The sequence below is a fragment of the Passer domesticus genome, chromosome 11, assembly GCF_036417665.1.
Source record: "Passer domesticus isolate bPasDom1 chromosome 11, bPasDom1.hap1, whole genome shotgun sequence".
NCBI classification, from domain to species: domain Eukaryota; kingdom Metazoa; phylum Chordata; class Aves; order Passeriformes; family Passeridae; genus Passer; species Passer domesticus.
Window position 1 is genome coordinate 8,471,230 of NC_087484.1, and position 17,573 is coordinate 8,488,802.

Sequence of the window (17,573 nt, forward strand, 5' to 3'; positions counted from 1 at the left end):
CCACTGTTATGGCAAAAGTATTTATTATATACATAAGACTCCAGTCACACTCCACAGGGCAAGGACCAGAATTTCGCTATAATACAAATTAACTATAATACAAAGTAACTATAATACAAATTAACTATAATACAAAGTAACTATAAAAACATAAAGCACTTTTGGGGCCCAGGCTTTCCACAGGAGGAGAGAGGCACAGGGACAAGCCTGGGGGCTGCTGTGTGACAGGGGGCTGTCCCACACCCTGCCCCCAGCTGTGGTCCCACAGTAACCAGATGTGCAAGTAGGAAAGAACCCAGTTAAGAATTATAGTCACGGGGACTGGCAGGTAGGGGCTGAGCTGAGTGTCACCAGGACAGGAGCGGGGCCTGCATCCCCCAGGGAAAGTGCAGAAGGCACATGGGCAGGGCTCTTTGGAGGGGCTGTGAGGAGGAGGTGGGATCCAACAGTTAGTGCATGTGGGGCCCCAGGAGATCACAAACACTAACACACCACCCACAGGGACGAGCATCTGGACCACCCTCCCATCCCCTGCACACTTCTGGGATAACCGAGCTCTATGGCCAATCCGATCCTCGGGGAGAGCACGCAGGGCAGCTTTCAGGGGCCAGAGGTGTGGGGGGACACTCCAGCCCTGCGTCCCAGCCCCTCCCCTGCCAGTGCATTGATTGTCTAAGTCTTCAGGTTAAAAAGGGACCCCCGGCCTTCCTGCTCTGCAGGAGCATCAATCAACCAGGCGCTTGCGGGGCACTGTCCGAGCTCGGTTGGAGCGGCGGATCTCCTGCTTGGCGTCCCGGCACCGCTGGCAGATGAAAATGTCAGGCACGTTGGATTTGCGGATCTTGGCACACGAGAGGTGGATCCAGGTAGCACACTCGTTACATTCGATCATGGGCCTCCCTGCGAAGGGCTTCATGCAGAAGCAAGTGATCAGATCCCAGGCGTCATCATCTGCTCAGGGAGAGAGAGAGACACCGCTCAGACATGGCCTCAGCAGCTGCACGTCTGCTTGTGCCACACCAGCCATTCTGCTGGTGTTAGGTGGGACAGCCCCCCACTCACCTTCTGCTTTGGTGTTGGGAACTTCTGCAAACTCGGCTGTTGAAGTTGCAAAAGGGGGGAAAAGAAAAAAAAAATAAAAATCAGATGAGTAAGGCAGGCTTGCACCCCACTTCAGACCTGTTTCAGGTCTGCACCACTTGCTCTGCAGAACAGAGCTACCAAAGGGCTGGTCAGCTTCCTGCCCTCTGCTCTTCAGTCCCCCAGGTCCCAAAAGTATTCCTCTTGCTGGGAGAAGCTTGGGCTATGGACAGACCCTCCCTGTGGCCAGCAAGGGTGGCTCCAGCTGAAGGAGGGACAATGTTTGGCTATGGATGCAGCACAAGAGGACCCTCTGCAGTCCCCCAGACACTTACCACTGAGCTGGGAGGCCTCTCTGCTTGTATCTTCCCCTGTGCTTTGGTCCAAGCTATTACAGGGACTAGGGCTTTTCCTCTCTCCAGAGAAGGAGTCATGCTCCTTAAGCTGAGGATCATCTGCTGGCTTCTCAGTTCCCTGTGCTCCGTACATCAAGTCCTTCTCCTCTGTCACTCCCTCCTCCAGGAGGGAGTTGGGCTGGGGGTCCCCAGGCGGGTTGAGGGAAGGCTCCAATAGCTCCTCTTTCACAGGAGACAGCTGTCCTGCCAGTGCAGCCAGCTGCTTCACCCCATCCTGCTCTGCCCCAAAGTCTTTCCAAGCACTCAGCGGCACCTTCTTCTTCACCTCCTGCTCCAAGATGCGTTTCTTTGCTGGCGGTTTCTTCCGTTTGATTTGCTGGGGCCGGACGTTGTAGAAGGCAGTGGAAAAGGCAGGGCTGTTCATCAGCAGCCCACTGCCCACAGCCCCCCTGGCCACAGCATTCCTGCTCTTCCTATTGTCCATGGGGATGTGGCCATCAGAGGAGTGAGACGAGGTTGAGCTATCGCTGTCCTGAGTGCTCCCCGTGCTGTTCTGGGGGCTCATGCTGCCTCCGTGGGTCCAGGGCACATACTAGTGGAAAGAGGGGAAGATGAAGGATTAGCAGGGGAGACCAGAGCACAGATATTTGGGGTAAGGAGAGAACGACTCTCCAGCAGTGTCTGCCAGACTGAATGGGCCCTGAGCTACCTGATCTAGTGGGTGGCACCCCTGCCCATGGTAGGGGAGATGAAACTAGATGATCTCTAAGGTCCCTTCCAACCCAAACCAATCCACGATTCTCAGAGATTAGGAGCTGAGTCTGCACATGGCAGGGAGACCAGGAGAACCAGTGTCTTTGTAGAGGAACAGTGTGCAAACCCCCTTACCTCTTCAGGGTACGGGATGTAGCCTGCATAGGCCAGAACGAAGGTGCAGAACTGGTTGAAATCCTCCACAGTTCTCCGCCGTTTCTGAAGTGGCTGCAAGAAACACCACGAGTGGATTAAACTCCCGGGATATCCCAGCCAAGCCGATATCACAGCCGGCTCTGGCGGCAGCCCTGGACCACCCGGCAGCTTTACAGGCACAGAACATCGAGGTCACCCAAACACCCACCCTTCCCGTAACTCTTCATCACCCGCCGAGGCAAACGCAGCCCTTCCCTTTAAACGCAGATCCCGGGCGGGGTGGCGGCGGGGCTGGGCGCGGGGGGAGGCAGGGCCGGACACACACGATGACACCGTGACGACATGCCGGGACACCCAGAGCCGGGCAGCCGCTGGCGGAGCCTGAATCGGCGGCTCGGGGGCCCGGTGCCGGGATGTCCGTCCACCCACGGGCGGTGACTCCGCGGCGGGGGACGCTCCCGCGGCAGCGCCCGGCGCGCTCGGGGCTCGGTCCCGCGGGGGGAGGCCCGGGCGCCGCCGGCAGCACCAGCGCCCCGCCGGGGCAGCCCCGCACGCCGCGGCCGATCCGGGGGAGCCGGGGCCGGGCCGCGGCGCTCCCCCCGCGGCGTTGGCCGGGGATGGCAGGGGGTGTCGGCGGCGGCCGCCCCGCTCCGCCCGTCCCCGCGCCGGGCACCTGATGGCTCCCAAGATGGCGCCGCGCTGCCGGTCCTGCCCCGGCCGACCGGCCGGGGGGGACCCCGCCCCCCAAACCGACACCCCCGCGCCCGCGGCAACCGCGCCGGCACGGGACCCCCGCTCCCCCCGAGCGCCGCGCAGCACCCCCGCTGCCCTGCGCGCACACGCGCACCCCGGCACCCCCCAGCCCAGCCGAGCACCCCGGGCCCCCTCACGGGGACCCCGAGGGCCGCCACCGCCCCCCCCGGGGCGGCATCCCCCGCCCGTGCCCACAGCCGCCCCCCGAGGGCTCCTCTCCCACGCACGGCCCCCGCGGGCACACACGGAGCGGCCCCCCCGCGCACACACAGACACTCGCACACACACACGGAGCCCCCCTGCCCTCCACAGCAAGCTCCCCGCTCCGGCACCAGCACCCCCCGCGCACAGCGCTCCCCCACGAGGCCCTCCGCCACACACGGCCCCCCCAGCACACACGGAGGGACCACAACCCCCCCCCAGCACACACATGGCCACACGGAGGGGACCCCCCCGTACAGCCACGCCGAAGAACCCCCCCCGTACACACTCAGAGCCACACGGAGGGCACCCCCTCCCTACACACACACGCACAGAGCGAACCCCCCCGTACACACACACAGCGCAGAGAGAGGAGCCGCCCGGACACACAGACACACAGGGGACCCCCTCGCCCTTGCACACGCACACAGAGGGGACCCCCCCAGCACACACACACACACACAGAAGGGACCCCCCCCCGCACACACACAGAGGAGACCCCCCCGCGCACACACACAGCCACAGAGCCCACCCCCTCCGCGCACACACACACACGACCCCCGCCGCTCCGGAGGGCACCCCCGCACCCCCGATGCCCGGCACGCAGCCGCCCCCCACCACCATCCGCTGCCCGCCGCCCCGCTCACCTCCTCGGGCGCCGGGGACGCGGGGCTGGGCACGGGGCTGCTCCCCGCCGAGCACGGCCCGCCGCGGGGGCAGGGCTCCGCCGGCTGCCCGCCGGCGCTCATGCCGGTGCCGGTGGCGGTGCCGGTAGCAGTCCCGGTGCCGGTAGCAGTCCCGGTGCGGTGCCCGCCGCCGGTGGGAGCGAGGCTCGAGCGCCGCCCCGGCCGCAGGGGCGGGACCACCTGGTGGCGGGGAAGGCGGGGGCGGGGCCTCGCGCCGGCCGTCCCGGTGCGGGGGGGTGCCGGTGAGCGTCCGCCCCTCCCGGTACCGAGCACGGCAGCGCAGCCCGGCTGGACTCGCCCGGACCCGCCGCCGCCGCCAACGGCAACGCCGAGGCACCGCCCAGCGCCCGCGCGGGGCCGCGGCTCATGGAATGTTGGGGCTCGGGGGGAACACCGCGTTCGAACGGTCCCCGCGCGCCGGGCCCGGGCGGGACCCACCCCGCCGGAGGGCTCCGTCCGACACGGCCGGGAACGGCTCCAGGGCCGGGGCATCCGCAGCTGCTCTGGCCAACCTGTGCGCCTGCCTCCGCGCCCTCCCGGGGAAGAATTTCCTCCTAATATCCAAAGAGTCCCCTCTTTCACTTTAAAGCCATCCCCCCTTCACTCATCCCTATCCGCCTGTGTAAAAAGTCACTCCCTCTTTTTAAAATATGTCAACAGCAAAAGCCACTCCAGAATTCAGGTTTTCTCGTTGCTAGATGAGGATGGGCACCCCACAAGCAGATATATAAGACGAGGCAAAGATGTTTAATGCCTTCTTCACTTCAACTTTCAACACCAGTGATGGGCTCTGAGCTGGAGGACCATGGCTGTGAGAATGATAAACTCCCACTCAACTCCAAACTTGTGCAGGATCTGCTGCTCCAGCTGAATCCCTTTCTAGGGATGCTGTACTGGGCCTTATGGAATTCATCCAAGAGTACTCAAAAGAGCTGGTGGATGTCATCATGAGACCTCTCATGATTTTTGGGCTGCCATGGGAATCTGGAGAGATCCCACTTGACTGGAAATGGGCAAACATTTTCCCTGAAAGGGCTAGAGGGATGCTCCTGGGCACTATAGGCCTGTCAGTCACATTTCAGTGCCTGGTGAAATTATGGAGAACATTATTCTGAGAGTTATGGAAAAATACCTGAAGGACAACACAGGCATCAGTCACAGCCAGCAAAAGTTCATGAGGGGAAAGTTCTGCTTGAGAAACTTCCTTTAAGGACAAGGCGACTCAAGTAGTTGATCTAGGGAAGCCTTGATACAAAATTTGGAGTTCAGTAAAGCTTTCAACGTGGTCTCTCCCAGGATTCTTCTGGACAGAATGCCCAGTACACAGACGGACAGATATGTCATGCGATGGGTGAGCAATAGCCTCATGGGCCAGGTTATGGTGAATGGGGTGGCATCAGACTGGTGACCAGTCACTGGTAGGGTTCTGCAGAGCTCAAGTTTAAGGCAAATGCTCTTCAAATCTTCATAAACAACCTGGATGCAGGACTTGAAGATACACCGAGTTTGCCAACATATCTGAAGCAAGGCAGCTGTATCAGCAGACCCCCCAGCCAGGCAGCCTGTAGTAGATGCCAAACACAGGATGTCTTTTGCTGGTCCTGTTCTTGATTTTTACCCACAGGCTCTCAGCCTGTTCATGGCTGTTACTCAGAGGCAGCTCTGCACTACCTGTCCCTTCCCTAGGAGAGCACAACGCCCCTGACCCTCCTTCCCATCCTCTCTCCTGATATCTTGTAGGCCCCCATTGTAGTGTTCCAGTTATGTGGCACATCAGTTTCTTTGATAGCAATTATATAATAGATTTTTAATTGCACCATAGTGTCCAACTCCTCTCACTTGTTACCCATGCTGCATGCTTTGGTGTGGAGACACTTCAGCTGGGGGCATTTTTGTTGTTTGGGAGGAGCCCTGCCTAATAATTCTTTTGAGACGATTTATGGGTATTACCCTGTTGCTTCCTAAGGTGTTGATGTTTCCTGGTTCCTCTCTGACACCCAGAAATACATCCCCATTCCCTGCTCAATGTAATTTAAAGCTCTGCCCCCTTCCTCCTGCCCACCCTGGGCCCATTTCCCCGCCAAACCACAACCGGGCCCGGTACCCTCCAGGGCTGACATCCAAGCCAGCCTCACACCAGCCCCATGCCCTGAAAGGCCTCCCACTGCCCAGTGGGACACTGGCACACTCCATCCAGGAGGTCCCAGCCTCACCTGCACCACAGAGCTGCCATTTAACTCAGAGAGAATAATATGGAAAGCATCTCCTCCTCACCAGCCTTGTGCTTGAGGAGGACAATCCCCCCCTCCCCTCCAAAATCAAGCCCCACAGCCCCCCCAAGGAAAGGAGAGCCTTGCACCCACTGCGTCCTGGGTTTATTTACACCACAGCCTCTGTGTGGGTGGGCAGGGAGGGATGCTGGGCAGCCCACCCCAGGGCAGTCCACCCCCGAGCCGGCTCAAAGGCAAGGCAGGCAGCGAGGAGGTACCGGCAGCAGCACAGGGAAAGGAGCAGGGAGCACGCCCCGCAGAACCGGGCTCTGGCTCCCTTGGCACTACAGACTTAAGCAAGCCCCAGCATCGGGGGCTGGGGAAGAGGCAGGGGTCACTTTTAGCAGCAAATGCCTCGTTTCCCTCCAAGGCAGCAGGGAGGACAGTGGCATGTGATGGAGCTGGACTAGTGCTCAGGCAGTAAACAAAAAAAACAAAGAAAGAAAAAGGCAGAGGGTGAAGCGAAGAAACACGGAGAACAGCTCTTCTGCCCTGCAGAGCACGGAGTTAAACCGAGGGTCAGGATGCTCTGCCTTCCCTCCTCTCGGCACAGCAGCAGCTCCAGGCACAGCCTTCCCAGTGTGCCCGGTGCCAGGCACAGCCCTGGCCAGTGACAGAGCCCCTGGCGTGCCCCTGGCCAGCACACCAGGCTCCTGCTCCCGCGCTGTCCTTCCAGCCGGCCCCGGGAGGGGAGAGCAGTTCAGGTGGCAGTTGGATGGCATGGCTGACGGTCCATGTGGGCAGCAGCGTCCTCGGCGCTCTGCCAGGCACAGTTGGGATGGAAGCCGAGGTGGCTGAGCTTTGCCCTCCAGCCCCTGGCGCAGTCCGGCTCCCACCTCCCTTATAGGAACCCCTCCTTCCGGAACTGCTCCTTCAGGATGTCTCTGTACTGGTCAAAGCCACCCTCGATGCGTGTGACGGTGCCGTTCTCACACACCCACAGCTCCTGGCACACCAGGCGGATGAAGCGTTCGTCATGGGACACCAGGATTATACCACCCTGTCAACACACAGTTGGGAAAACGGGGAACTTAGTGCAGCATAACCCAGGGCCCAGGACTGGTGGCATGGGGATCTTGTGCCTCTCTCTAGCCTGTGCCCAGCACTTCAGGTTTCCATCAGCTCCAGGGAAAACTGAACAGTATTTTACAGGCAGGGAGCTCATCCCAGCTTTTCCTCCCTTCAGGGGGACAGACAGATCACCTGTGGAGGAGCCATGTGCAGTAGTAACACATTTAATCTCCTCTCTCGGAAGGCAAGTTCAAGGTTTGTTACTGGCTCTCCAGGTGTCCAACAACTTCAAGGATGGAGAATCCACACAAAGTCAGTAACAGTGAAAAGGTGCCTGGGTAGGGCCCTGAGCAGCCTCAGCTGAACTCTTCTGTCATAGGAAAACTGCCCCAACCAGTGAGATCCAGGGTGATCACAGTGGTATCCGGAGGCTGAGTCTCTGGAGATCAGGCATAAAACGTGCCAAAGGAAGAACTGAGTGGCCTCAAGGCAAGGCTGGCTGCACACACCATGTGAGAAGCCAGAGTGTAAATGAGGATGGGACAAGGTGCTGTCTGGGCTGCTACTGCCTCTCTCAGCCACTCCTAGCCAAAGCCATCATGTAAACAAGCCACCAGGATGGATGGCTAAGGCAGAAATGTGACTAATTTCCCAAATTCTATCCTAGACTTGAAGTCATTGCTGGTATTTCACCATCCACCTCTGGCTGAGATAACAAGTGATTTGAGTTGGAGGCTGCAGGAGGTGTTAGAAAAACAAGAGATGTTGCTGGGAGAACCTTACCCGGAACTTATTCAGAGCCTTTGCCAGTGCCTCAATGGTCTCCATGTCCAGGTGATTTGTTGGCTCATCCAGGATGTAGAAATTTGGACTGGAAGAGAAGACGGCTCTGAGGATGCAGTGAAACAGGCTCAGGCTGGGTCTGCACCAACTACTGTTTTAGCTGCTTAGAGCCACAGCCATTGGCATGTGGCTGGCCCCAGGATTGGCACTGCCCAGTCCCAGGGACACCTCTTATCCCTGTGAGCCCACAGCAGTGGAAGAAAACCATCTGCCTCCTCCCAGTCTCCCCAGGGTGACACCTCCCTCTCCATAAAAACCCCCAAGGACAAAGCTGCTGTGGGGTAGCACAAAGCCCCTGGATGCCTGCCTTCCTCCTGCTGAAGCAAGCTCCAGGGATGAAGGCATGCAAAAATTACCAGTGTTTGGGAGAACATTACCAGGACATTGTCATCTGGGCAAAGGCCACGCGGCTCTTCTGGCCCCCGGACAGGCTGGCCACGGGACGCACGGCCAGCTCCCCGGAGATGCCGTAGCTCCCCAGCTGATGCCGGTACTCCTCCTCCGTCTTCCCTGCAGGATCATGTCACAACACAGCTGTGACACACCTGGTGTGACACAGGGTCACAGATGGACAGCCTCTGCCACACCAGCAAATGGGAGATCAGCAGCACTTCCAGGCAATTCCCTCCCATGCAAGGGGTTTGCAGGGAAAACCTGACTGGCACAATCAGGACAGGGGCTGCAGGGCTGGTGACTGACACCAAGTGATGCTGCTCCCAAGTCCCTGGGTCAAGTAATGGAGAAAGGAACCAGAAAGGAACCAGAAAGGAACCAGAGGTTTTGGCAACTGGGAATGGGGCATCTAGTGCTTATCCTATAAGCAGGAAAGCAGCTCATCTGCCCCAAAACTTGGCACCAGCCTGAGATCTGCAGACTACCAGCTACCCCTGCTTCTCATGGCTGATGACCTGAACTTGGCTGGATGAGGGGAGTTATCCCAGTGTTGAAAATGACTCTTAAGCACTGATGGGACAGAGCCTTTTGCCCAGGAGCATGGACAAATCAATGCTCCTCCATGCACAGCACAGAAGACCTCTGGGATCAACAAATACTCACCTGGGAACTTTCTTGCCAGTAACTCTACAGCACTGATATTCAAGTCTAGTTGATCCACATGGTGCTGGCTGAAATAACCAATCTTTAGGTTTCTGCAGAATGAGAAGAACAACTGGGAGCTGGTACCAGACCCTACAACCACAGCATTCACAGCTGCAGTGCCATAAGGGGGCACATGTGTGGGTGTGCTGGACCCATCCTGGTCACTCAAGCACCCACTGCTCCAAAGCACAGCCCAGGAAACCCCCAGCTGCACCATTCCTCCCAGCCCCCCAGCCCTTCCAACCAGGTACCTGTGAGCATGTCTGATTCCTCTGACTGGTGCCAGCTCCCCCATTAAGATCTTTAGCATGGTTGACTTGCCAGCTCCGTTTTCCCCAACCTACAGAAGCAGCAGCAGCATTGGAGAATGTGAAATCCATGAAGGTACTTTAGAGAGGGGGGCAATGAGCAGAGAATTTCAGCTCTTGCAGATGATGAGGGGGAACAGGACAGAGCACAAATGGTGTACCAGGAAGCTGCATTTCTGTCATTGACAAACAGCACTGGCAGCTGTGCCAGATGTTCCCTCCCCAACCCTCAAGCCTAAGGATTATCCAGTCCCAGCCTCGTCTGCAATAGTGTCTGCTGCCCCATCCAATGCAGCAGGGCCCCCACTACATGCTGCTGTCATCTAACAGGAGTCCTGTATGGATGCAGTCTCTTCCCAGAGGTATCCAGTGAAAGGATGAAATCACAAGTTCCAAACGGTACTAGGAAAAATGTCCCAGTGTTCCTCAAAATTAGGATGATCAAATGCTCTGATTGGGACCCAGTGGAATGGAAGAAATAGTCCTCCCTGGAAATATCCAAAATTCAACTGACAAGGACCTGAGCAAGCTGACCTATAACCAAAGCTATCCCTGCTTTGAGCAGGGTCCTCCCAAGGCCCTTGCAGGCTCCCTTATTCTGCAATCCCACATACCACACAGATGCGGGACTCCAGGTCGGCAGAGACAGAGAGGGAATGAAAGATGTAGTGACTTGGCTCATAATAAAAGTCCACTTCATCCAGCTGCAGGATTGGGGGGGAGAACTTCTCAAAGCCATCAGGGAACCTGAGAAGGCAGGAAGAGGTGAGAGATGCCAGGAACTTCAGAGACTCCCAACCACCCAGAACCACCTCTGTAACCCCCATGTGACAAGGAGGGCTCCCTATCATGCAGGGCCTCAGGGAAGGATGGGCAGAAGAAAGCAACAAAGATCTGCAGCCCTGGCCCCAAGAGGGAACCCAGCCTGAATGAGGGGACCTGTCTGGTCTCCCTGTCAGAATAAAACTGGCCCACGTGAAGGGGTGGTTGTCCCAGCTGGGACAGCACCCTGGAGAAGTTCATGTCAGAAATGGAGCCAGGTGCCCTCCAAACAATGGCTCAGGGGACCCTTACCTGATGATCACCTCAGATTCCTTGTCCACAGGTTTCAGCACTGGCCTGAAAGAAGAGGAAACATAACCAAGGTGCTCTGCACTGTGGGTCTGCTCCCACACCAGAAGCCCAGGTTGAGTCTCTAGCTCTGTGACACCTCATCCTAACCAAAGCCTCTGGACCACAGACAGGCACCCAAAAAGCCCAAACCACAACTGTATCTGCCAGGTACCCTGGGAATCTCCATTTCTCCCCATGAGCAGTGCCCCTTTTCCACCTCCAGAGAGGAGCAGGATAGGCACTCACAGCTTCTCCAACAGCTTGAGCTTGCTCTGGACTTGGGACGCCCGGTTGGCGTTGTAGCGAAAGCGGTCAATGAAAACCTGGGAGAGAGAAAAGCATCAGAGAGCCCCAAGTCCCCTTCAGCACCAGCCACCCTGCTCCACTGCCAAACCTACAGCAATGCAACCACTAAGGCAGAGAGAAAGGGACACGGCTGGGAGAATGCCCCAGCTCCACTGGCTTCTCGCAGTACCTGGATGTGCTCACGGTACTGCTGCTGGGCTTCATACTCTCGCTGCTGGTTCTTCAGCCTCTCCTCCTTGATCTTCATGAAGTTCTCAAAGTCCCCACGGTACATGTCCAGCCGCTGCGAGTGCAGGTGGATGATGTCCGTGGCCACGGCGTTCAGGAAGTTCCTGTCGTGGGACACCACGAGGATGGTCGACTGCCAGGTCTGGAGGAGACAGCAAGAGGGAGGCCTGAGCAGCACCAAGCACAGGGGCTGGTCCCACCACCCAGGCAGGTGAGGACATCTCCCTCCCTCACCCTTTCTTGGCATCCAGGTCTTCTCCTACCCCCCTACCTGTAGGTAGCTCTCCAGCCACAAAATTGCCCTCACATCCAGCATGTTCGTTGGCTCTGAGGGAAGGGGAAAAGGCACCGAGGTCAGGAGGGATGGGGATGGCTGGATTCTATTTTTTTCCCATAGGAAAGGCTAGTGATGTGCATTGGGGGAAAGAGCCTGTGTGGAGACCTTCCCTGCCCAGCTCAGGGACTCATGTAGGGTGTAATGCTGTGTGTGCACGGGGGCTCAGGCTCAGGCAGGGAGGCTCCTCACAGCAGCATCTCACCGATTCCCTACCCAACCTGGGCATGCTCTGCAGTGAAGGGACTTCCCCCAGCACAGACTGGCAGCCAGGGTGCATTCCAGGGACTAGCAAGGGAAAGGGAACAAAACTTGGGGCAGGATGACATGCAGGCCACATGGTTGGAGCACAGGGCAAGGCTCTGCTGAGCACAGTGAGAGCTGCTGCCCAGGCAGATTTCCCTGTGCCACTGCTGCCAACTGTGCTGCCAGGCCAGCCCATCACAGGGCTATTTTGAGCAGGCAGATAAAGGCCATGGCATGTTCCCAACCCCAGGAAGGGCACAGGCAGGCACAGCAGTGTCAGAAGGGGACTCACAGTATCAACTTACCATCCAGCAGAAGGAGATCTGGCCTGGGGAAAACAAGACATGGGTATCAGAAGGAGCACAGGGTCAGTGCAGAGTGCCTCATCACACACACAGAGCTGCAGTGCCTCCAACACCCCCCACCTCAAGAGCCTGGGTTGAGAGGGCCCCCAGGCAGCACCCCTGCACCTCGCAGCACAGACAGCAAGGAGGCTTAACCCCAGAGCATGAAGGCCTGGACACCAACCTGGCAAACAGGGCTCTGGCTAAGGCCAGTCTCATTCTCCAGCCTCCAGAAAACTCTCTGAGGAGAGAAGATGCAGAGAGGGGTTACTGTTCAACACAGAACCACTGTGGCTGCCTGCCTGCAGGACCTGCTCCCCCATGGCTCTTTTGGCTCTGCTGTCACCCAGAGGCAACTTGTCCCTGCAGAGATTTCAAGCACAGCACAAGATCTGAGGTCCAGCAGGAAGGTGGCAGGATACCACAGGCACCCCCAGGGCAGGAGACCACATTGGATGGGCAAGAATAAACCCTTGCTCTTCCTTACAGCCACAGCAGTGCCTGGGGGCTCAGCTGGAACATCTCCCCAGCCACATCACTGTCTCAGTGCCTGAAGTTTGGAAACTTACTTGGTTGTCTGTTGTTGCATCTTTGCATTAAAGCCCAGCCCAGCAAGAATGACGGACGCCCTGGGGAGAAGGGGAGAGAACTGGAATCCAGCTACAGCATCCAACAGCAGGGCACAGTCTGAGGTCTCAGACCCACAAACACCAAGGGAACTCTGCTACATATTTTAAAGCCATTTTGGTGCAGGAAAACTTCCCTGCACGCCCAAGAGAAGCATGTGGCTAGGAAATGCAGCCCAGCAGGGCACGGCATCCACATGAAGTCCCAGGAGATTTGCAAGGAGTTTTCATCTCTTTGGCCAGGAAGAGAGTCACACCATTACCATCCCAAAAATGCTTCCCAGACACCAAGAACCTAAGGAGGTCAGACAACAGCAGCAGCAACAATACAAGCCATTTGGAGCAAAAAAAGTCCCTCCAGCTTCAGTAGAAAGCTCAACTATTCCTAAACTAGCAGAGCTGTGACAGAGAAGAGACAAGAAGAAAAGCAGAGAAAACCCCATCCCCACAGGCTGGATCCCAGGGCCACAGCACGACTCTTCCATACCCCAAACCACTGCTCAGCCCTGGCCATGCCAACACACAGCAGTGCTCACAGGGCTGTCTCACCTTGCTGGGGCCTTGTCCGCCTCAATCTCCTCCAGCTTAGCATAGATCTCCGATAGCCTGGCACCTTCTGTCCCTTCTCCCCTGGGACAGAAAAAGGAGGAGTGTGTGGGACTCACCAAGTCAGGGTTTGAGTGCTGGGGGAGGCTGATCTCCCCAGGCAGGACTAAGGTGGGCAAGATACAGCCCACCCCTGCCAGAGCCTGTCTTTGGAAGGGACAGACCTCACAATGAGACCTTGTGGTCAAGAGGCCACAGAAGGGCTGGAAATCCAGGGGATCACCTCACCTGCCAGAACTGATCTTGGCTGTCAGGTCCCTCTCCTCCCGCAGCAGGCTCTCACGAGTGGTGTCACACTCCAGCACACTCTGCAGCGCTGGTGTGTCATCCCCTGCCACCTCCTGCTCCACGTGCAGGATGCTGATGTGCGAGGGGATGCGCAGGCTCTGGCTGGCGATCATCTTCAGCAGCGTGGTCTTCCCCAGCCCGTTCCTGCCCACCAGCCCGTAGCGCCGCCCGAAGGCCAGGTTCAGGTCTGCTCCCGTCAGCAGGACACTGAAGCAAGGGAACAGGAGGTCCCTGGTCAGACTGTCCCATGAAGAGGGGACAACTGACAGCCACCTGCCCCTGGTGTATTTCAGGCTGTGCTGTAGCCAAGCAAAAATCACAGGCTTCTCCTGCCCACAGCCAACAGGGTCAGTGCCCACCTTGCTTCCTGAGCTCTGCCACACCCGCTGTAATTCCTCAACTGCTCTCCAATCCAGCCTCAACCCCCCACGGCCCAAAGTCCCAGGCAGGGTGTGTTCCCCGTGCCCACCGCACTCACCGCTCCCCGAAGGACACGTCGAAGTTCTCGATGCGCACGTCGTACGACTTGTTCTTGCCCGATGACTCCATGCGAGTCTCCTTCTTGCTGGAAGCCTGGCTGGCAGACGCCTCCTCAAGGACACTGAGGACAGACAGAACACAGAGAGGGGGCTCAACAGGAAAGCTGTGGAACAGCCAGATCCCAGCCATGCCCAGTAGAGCAGGATGGGGATGTTCAAAGTGCCCTGCAGCTCACACAGGGCCAGATGACTTCAGGGAATCCCGCTCCAGCCTCTTGTCCTGCTTGGCTTTCAGCCTGGCTTCCGCCTTCTCCAGTTTCTTGGCATTCACCATCTGGGACACAGAACACAGTTTGAAGAAGAGACAGCATCTTCAGCAAAAACCCCAAAAGCCCAGCCCTGGGAGAAAAAAGATCAATCAACCTCTCAAGCCTGGAAGAAAAGGAGGGAGGAAGGACAGGGAAACTGGGACAGATTCAAGCGTATTTTGAGGAGGTTAACCAGGCCAGGAAGCTACCTCAGGAACAAAGTCCTAAATCAACAGCTCATACACAAGTTTTGCTTCAGCAAGGCAGAGGTTTTGGCTGACCCTCTCATACAGTCAGTTTCTGTAGTTCCAGGGATCAGCCAAGTCACTTCAACAGCAGCAACCTGCCATCCCAGTGCCTCTTCTGGTATAGCCTGCACCCACTCTTGAAGGGCACCATGAGGTGTTTCCCTTCCCAACACGTTAAACGTTAGCCAGTTTGGAACAAACTCTTCTTGAGCAGTGGATCAGAGACAAAAAGCATTTAATTAACCCTGAAGGCAAGAAGGCGCCAAGTGTTTAAACCTGACTTCTGGTCTTGGCCAGGCTTTCAGCCCACTCCAGCTTATTCCTGCACAGAGTCAAATATTTGTGGCTGACCAAGAACACTCCTAGGTATTTCTAGGCAACTCTGCAGGCACTGGAGTATGTTAGAGACCTGCACGCCAGACTGAAGAGTGTTGTACTAGAGCTGTGACTCCACACCTACAGACAGAGTCACTCTGTAAACCATACCCAGCTTTCTGAATCTCCCAGTAAGACATGTCCTCCAAAGCCTGACAGGCCTCTCAAGGCTTTCTCTGAATCGTCTCCAATTTTTCTGAAGAACCTTTTTTGAATTGCAGACACGAGAGCTGGAAAGTGAATCAAGCTGCAACAACTCTGGTGCCAAAACCAGCCAGAGCTGCCTGTTTTTGCCTAAGACTCCCGTTCAGACATGTGGGAATTGTGTTAGGTCTCAGCCTCCAAGTGAAGGGTTCTCATCCCCAACACATTAACCCAAGGAAAGGGAGCAGCCTGGCAATGACACTGCCCACACTGTGCAGCCACTGCCAGCCTTGCTTTGTGCATGTACGCCTGCACCTCACCCGTGCTCAGACTTTGGCACATCCAACACATACAGCAAGCCAGGCTGCTCCTGAGCAGCTACACATTCTATCAAATATTTCCTCAGGTTGTGGAGTGGAACTGCTTCCAAACTTCTCTGCTCTTGATCTTATTTCCCAAAGCACAACAATCTACAGCTGGCTCTAGAGCTTAAAACGTCCCTGCAGCAGCTCTCTGCTAAATTCCCACCTGTACCACCCCCCTCTCCTGCCATTACCCAGGGCTTTACTCCTCGCTGATCTGTCAAGATGTCTTTCAGGGACATCCTATTTTCTCAATCAAAGGCCTTGTTGTAGGAGCCAAAGGTCCTCACAAAAGTCAGAGTTCACTAAGAAATTACAGCAAAATAGATCTTGTCAGATTAATAAGCTGCTAACACATCTGGAGCCTCTTCACCAGACCAAGGTCAAGAGTTTCCCAAATTACAGAGAGCCCAGTAAGGAGGAGCAGTACCCCCTGCAGCTACACTCCCAGCCAGGCTGCTGCCTGCCTTGGCTGCTCTCCAAGGGCAACCTGGACTGGAGCAGGGCAGGGCACCTGCAGCCCCACGTGTCAGCTGCTCCCACAGGGAAGGGCAGAGCCCTCACTTACCGAGGTCTGGCCTCTCTTCAGCAGCAGCCCCGGCAGCAGATCCGCGCTGGCGTCGCCTGCAAGGAGCCGGTGGGGTTGGGCTGGGTGAGCTCTGCAAAGCCCTGCTTTAATGACCACCCATGCCCAGGCAGGACTGACCCCTCTCCCGACAGGATGAGGGGACCAAGGGGCATGTCTCCACCTCCACCTTCCCCCGTGGGCACCGCTGCCCCGAGCTCAGCAGCACGATGACAAACGTGTGCCTGTGAGGGAGAGCCTGAGGCTCCCCTCGCCAAGGTCAGGAGAGCTCACCCAGCACCCCGAAGGCAGGAGTGAGCCGGGGGCACCACTCACCGTATCCATCGGTGATCTGGGAAAGCTGGATGGGGGCATCCAGCAGCACCTGGCTGCAGCGCTGGGCTTGGCCCTCGTCCCTGCGGAGAGGAGGAGGAGGGTGAGGCGCTGAGCGGGGCGCGGGGGTGCGAGGGGCCGCGGCGCCCTTACAGCTGCAGGGTGTTGAAGAGGCGCTGGCAGATCTCCCTGATGGCGCCGTCGTCCTTGGTGTCCTGCGACACCTCCCGCAGCAGCTCGCCCACCGCCTCCTCCAGATCGTCCACCGACTCGAAGTCCGCGCCGCTGCCGTGCAGGATGCCTGCGGGCACACGGCGCTGCACTCCCCGCCGCCGTGGCGACAGGTGGCACCCGCCCGCTCCCGCACCGCACCCTCCCGCCGCCGCTCGCGGTCCGGGCGCTGCCGCCACAGCGGGGAGGCGTCGCGACACGCGGCGCCGCGGGAGGCCGAGCCGCAGCGGGCAGGCGGGAGCCGCTCACCCGTCACGTAGGCGAAGAGCTCGCCGTCCAGGTCGGGGAACTCGGAGCGGAGGATGTCGGCGCAGGACGCCATGGCGGGGCGGGCCCGCCCCGCCGAGCCGCCGCCGCTCGGAGCCGGAAGGGACGGCGGGCGCTGCCGGGAAGGAGGCGGGCGGGCGCCATGGCGCGGGGGACGCCGGGAGATGTAGTCTGTAGCCCGGGCCCGAGCGCGCCTGCGCAGTAGGGGGCCAGGAGCGGGGCTGCGGGACCGCGGCACCGGGAGCGAGCGGGACGGGCCCAACCCCGCACAGCCCCTGCCTGCACAGGGAAAGGGTCTGGGGAGCACTCGGAATTATTTCTTCCCTCTTAAAAACAGTTTCTGCTTTTAAACCACAATCAAGACACTGCAGGTTTGGGTTTGAATTTTTTCATCCGCCGAAGGACAATGACCACACGGACATCGTCACCTGCTCACAGACTGAAGGCAGAGGGGCTGAGCCAAGGGCCGGGTCCAGCTGCTCAGCAGTTACTGATCCCCTCAGCTACCCCACACAGCACCCACCTGGGACCCTGCCTCCACAAGCCAAGTCAAAAGGAGAAATTGGCTTTTGAGTTTTTTTTCAGGCGAGTGCAAGGGAAGACGACCAAGATTCTCTTGAGCCTGGCTGGGGCACAGGAGCCTGACTTACAGGGG

At 58.0% G+C, this 17,573-nt stretch overlaps 2 protein-coding genes across 3 annotated transcripts; both read right to left on the minus strand.

The window, feature by feature from the left end:
• Nucleotides 1-6: 6 nt before the first annotated feature.
• LOC135278730 (PHD finger protein 13-like) lies at nt 7-4,492 on the minus strand. The gene is made up of 5 exons (XM_064385448.1): nt 3,947-4,492; nt 2,325-2,417; nt 1,416-2,028; nt 1,063-1,098; nt 7-951 (listed from the first exon to the last, which is right to left on the minus strand). Exons 1-5 carry the CDS (start codon nt 4,475-4,477, stop codon nt 725-727), a joined length of 1,500 nt encoding a protein of 499 aa, XP_064241518.1. The 5' UTR covers nt 4,478-4,492; the 3' UTR covers nt 7-724.
• Nucleotides 4,493-6,343: 1,851 nt separating this feature from the next.
• On the minus strand, nt 6,344-17,027 carry ABCF3 (ATP binding cassette subfamily F member 3). Of its 2 annotated transcripts, XM_064385446.1 has the most exons (21): nt 16,901-17,027; nt 16,574-16,721; nt 16,424-16,503; nt 16,091-16,146; nt 14,322-14,419; nt 14,085-14,207; nt 13,547-13,813; nt 13,262-13,342; nt 12,656-12,715; nt 12,271-12,327; nt 12,048-12,070; nt 11,434-11,489; nt 11,104-11,304; nt 10,875-10,951; nt 10,590-10,634; nt 10,130-10,262; nt 9,459-9,547; nt 9,166-9,257; nt 8,487-8,619; nt 8,050-8,137; nt 6,344-7,255 (listed from the first exon to the last, which is right to left on the minus strand). In XM_064385446.1, the coding sequence occupies exons 1-21, from the start codon at nt 16,971-16,973 to the stop codon at nt 7,097-7,099; spliced, it is 2,139 nt and encodes a 712-aa protein (XP_064241516.1). In that variant the 5' UTR covers nt 16,974-17,027; the 3' UTR covers nt 6,344-7,096. The 2 variants fall into 2 exon arrangements, with proteins under 2 accessions (XP_064241516.1, XP_064241517.1); XM_064385447.1 differs by lacking the exon at nt 12,656-12,715.
• Between the last annotated feature and the right edge of the window lie 546 nt (nt 17,028-17,573).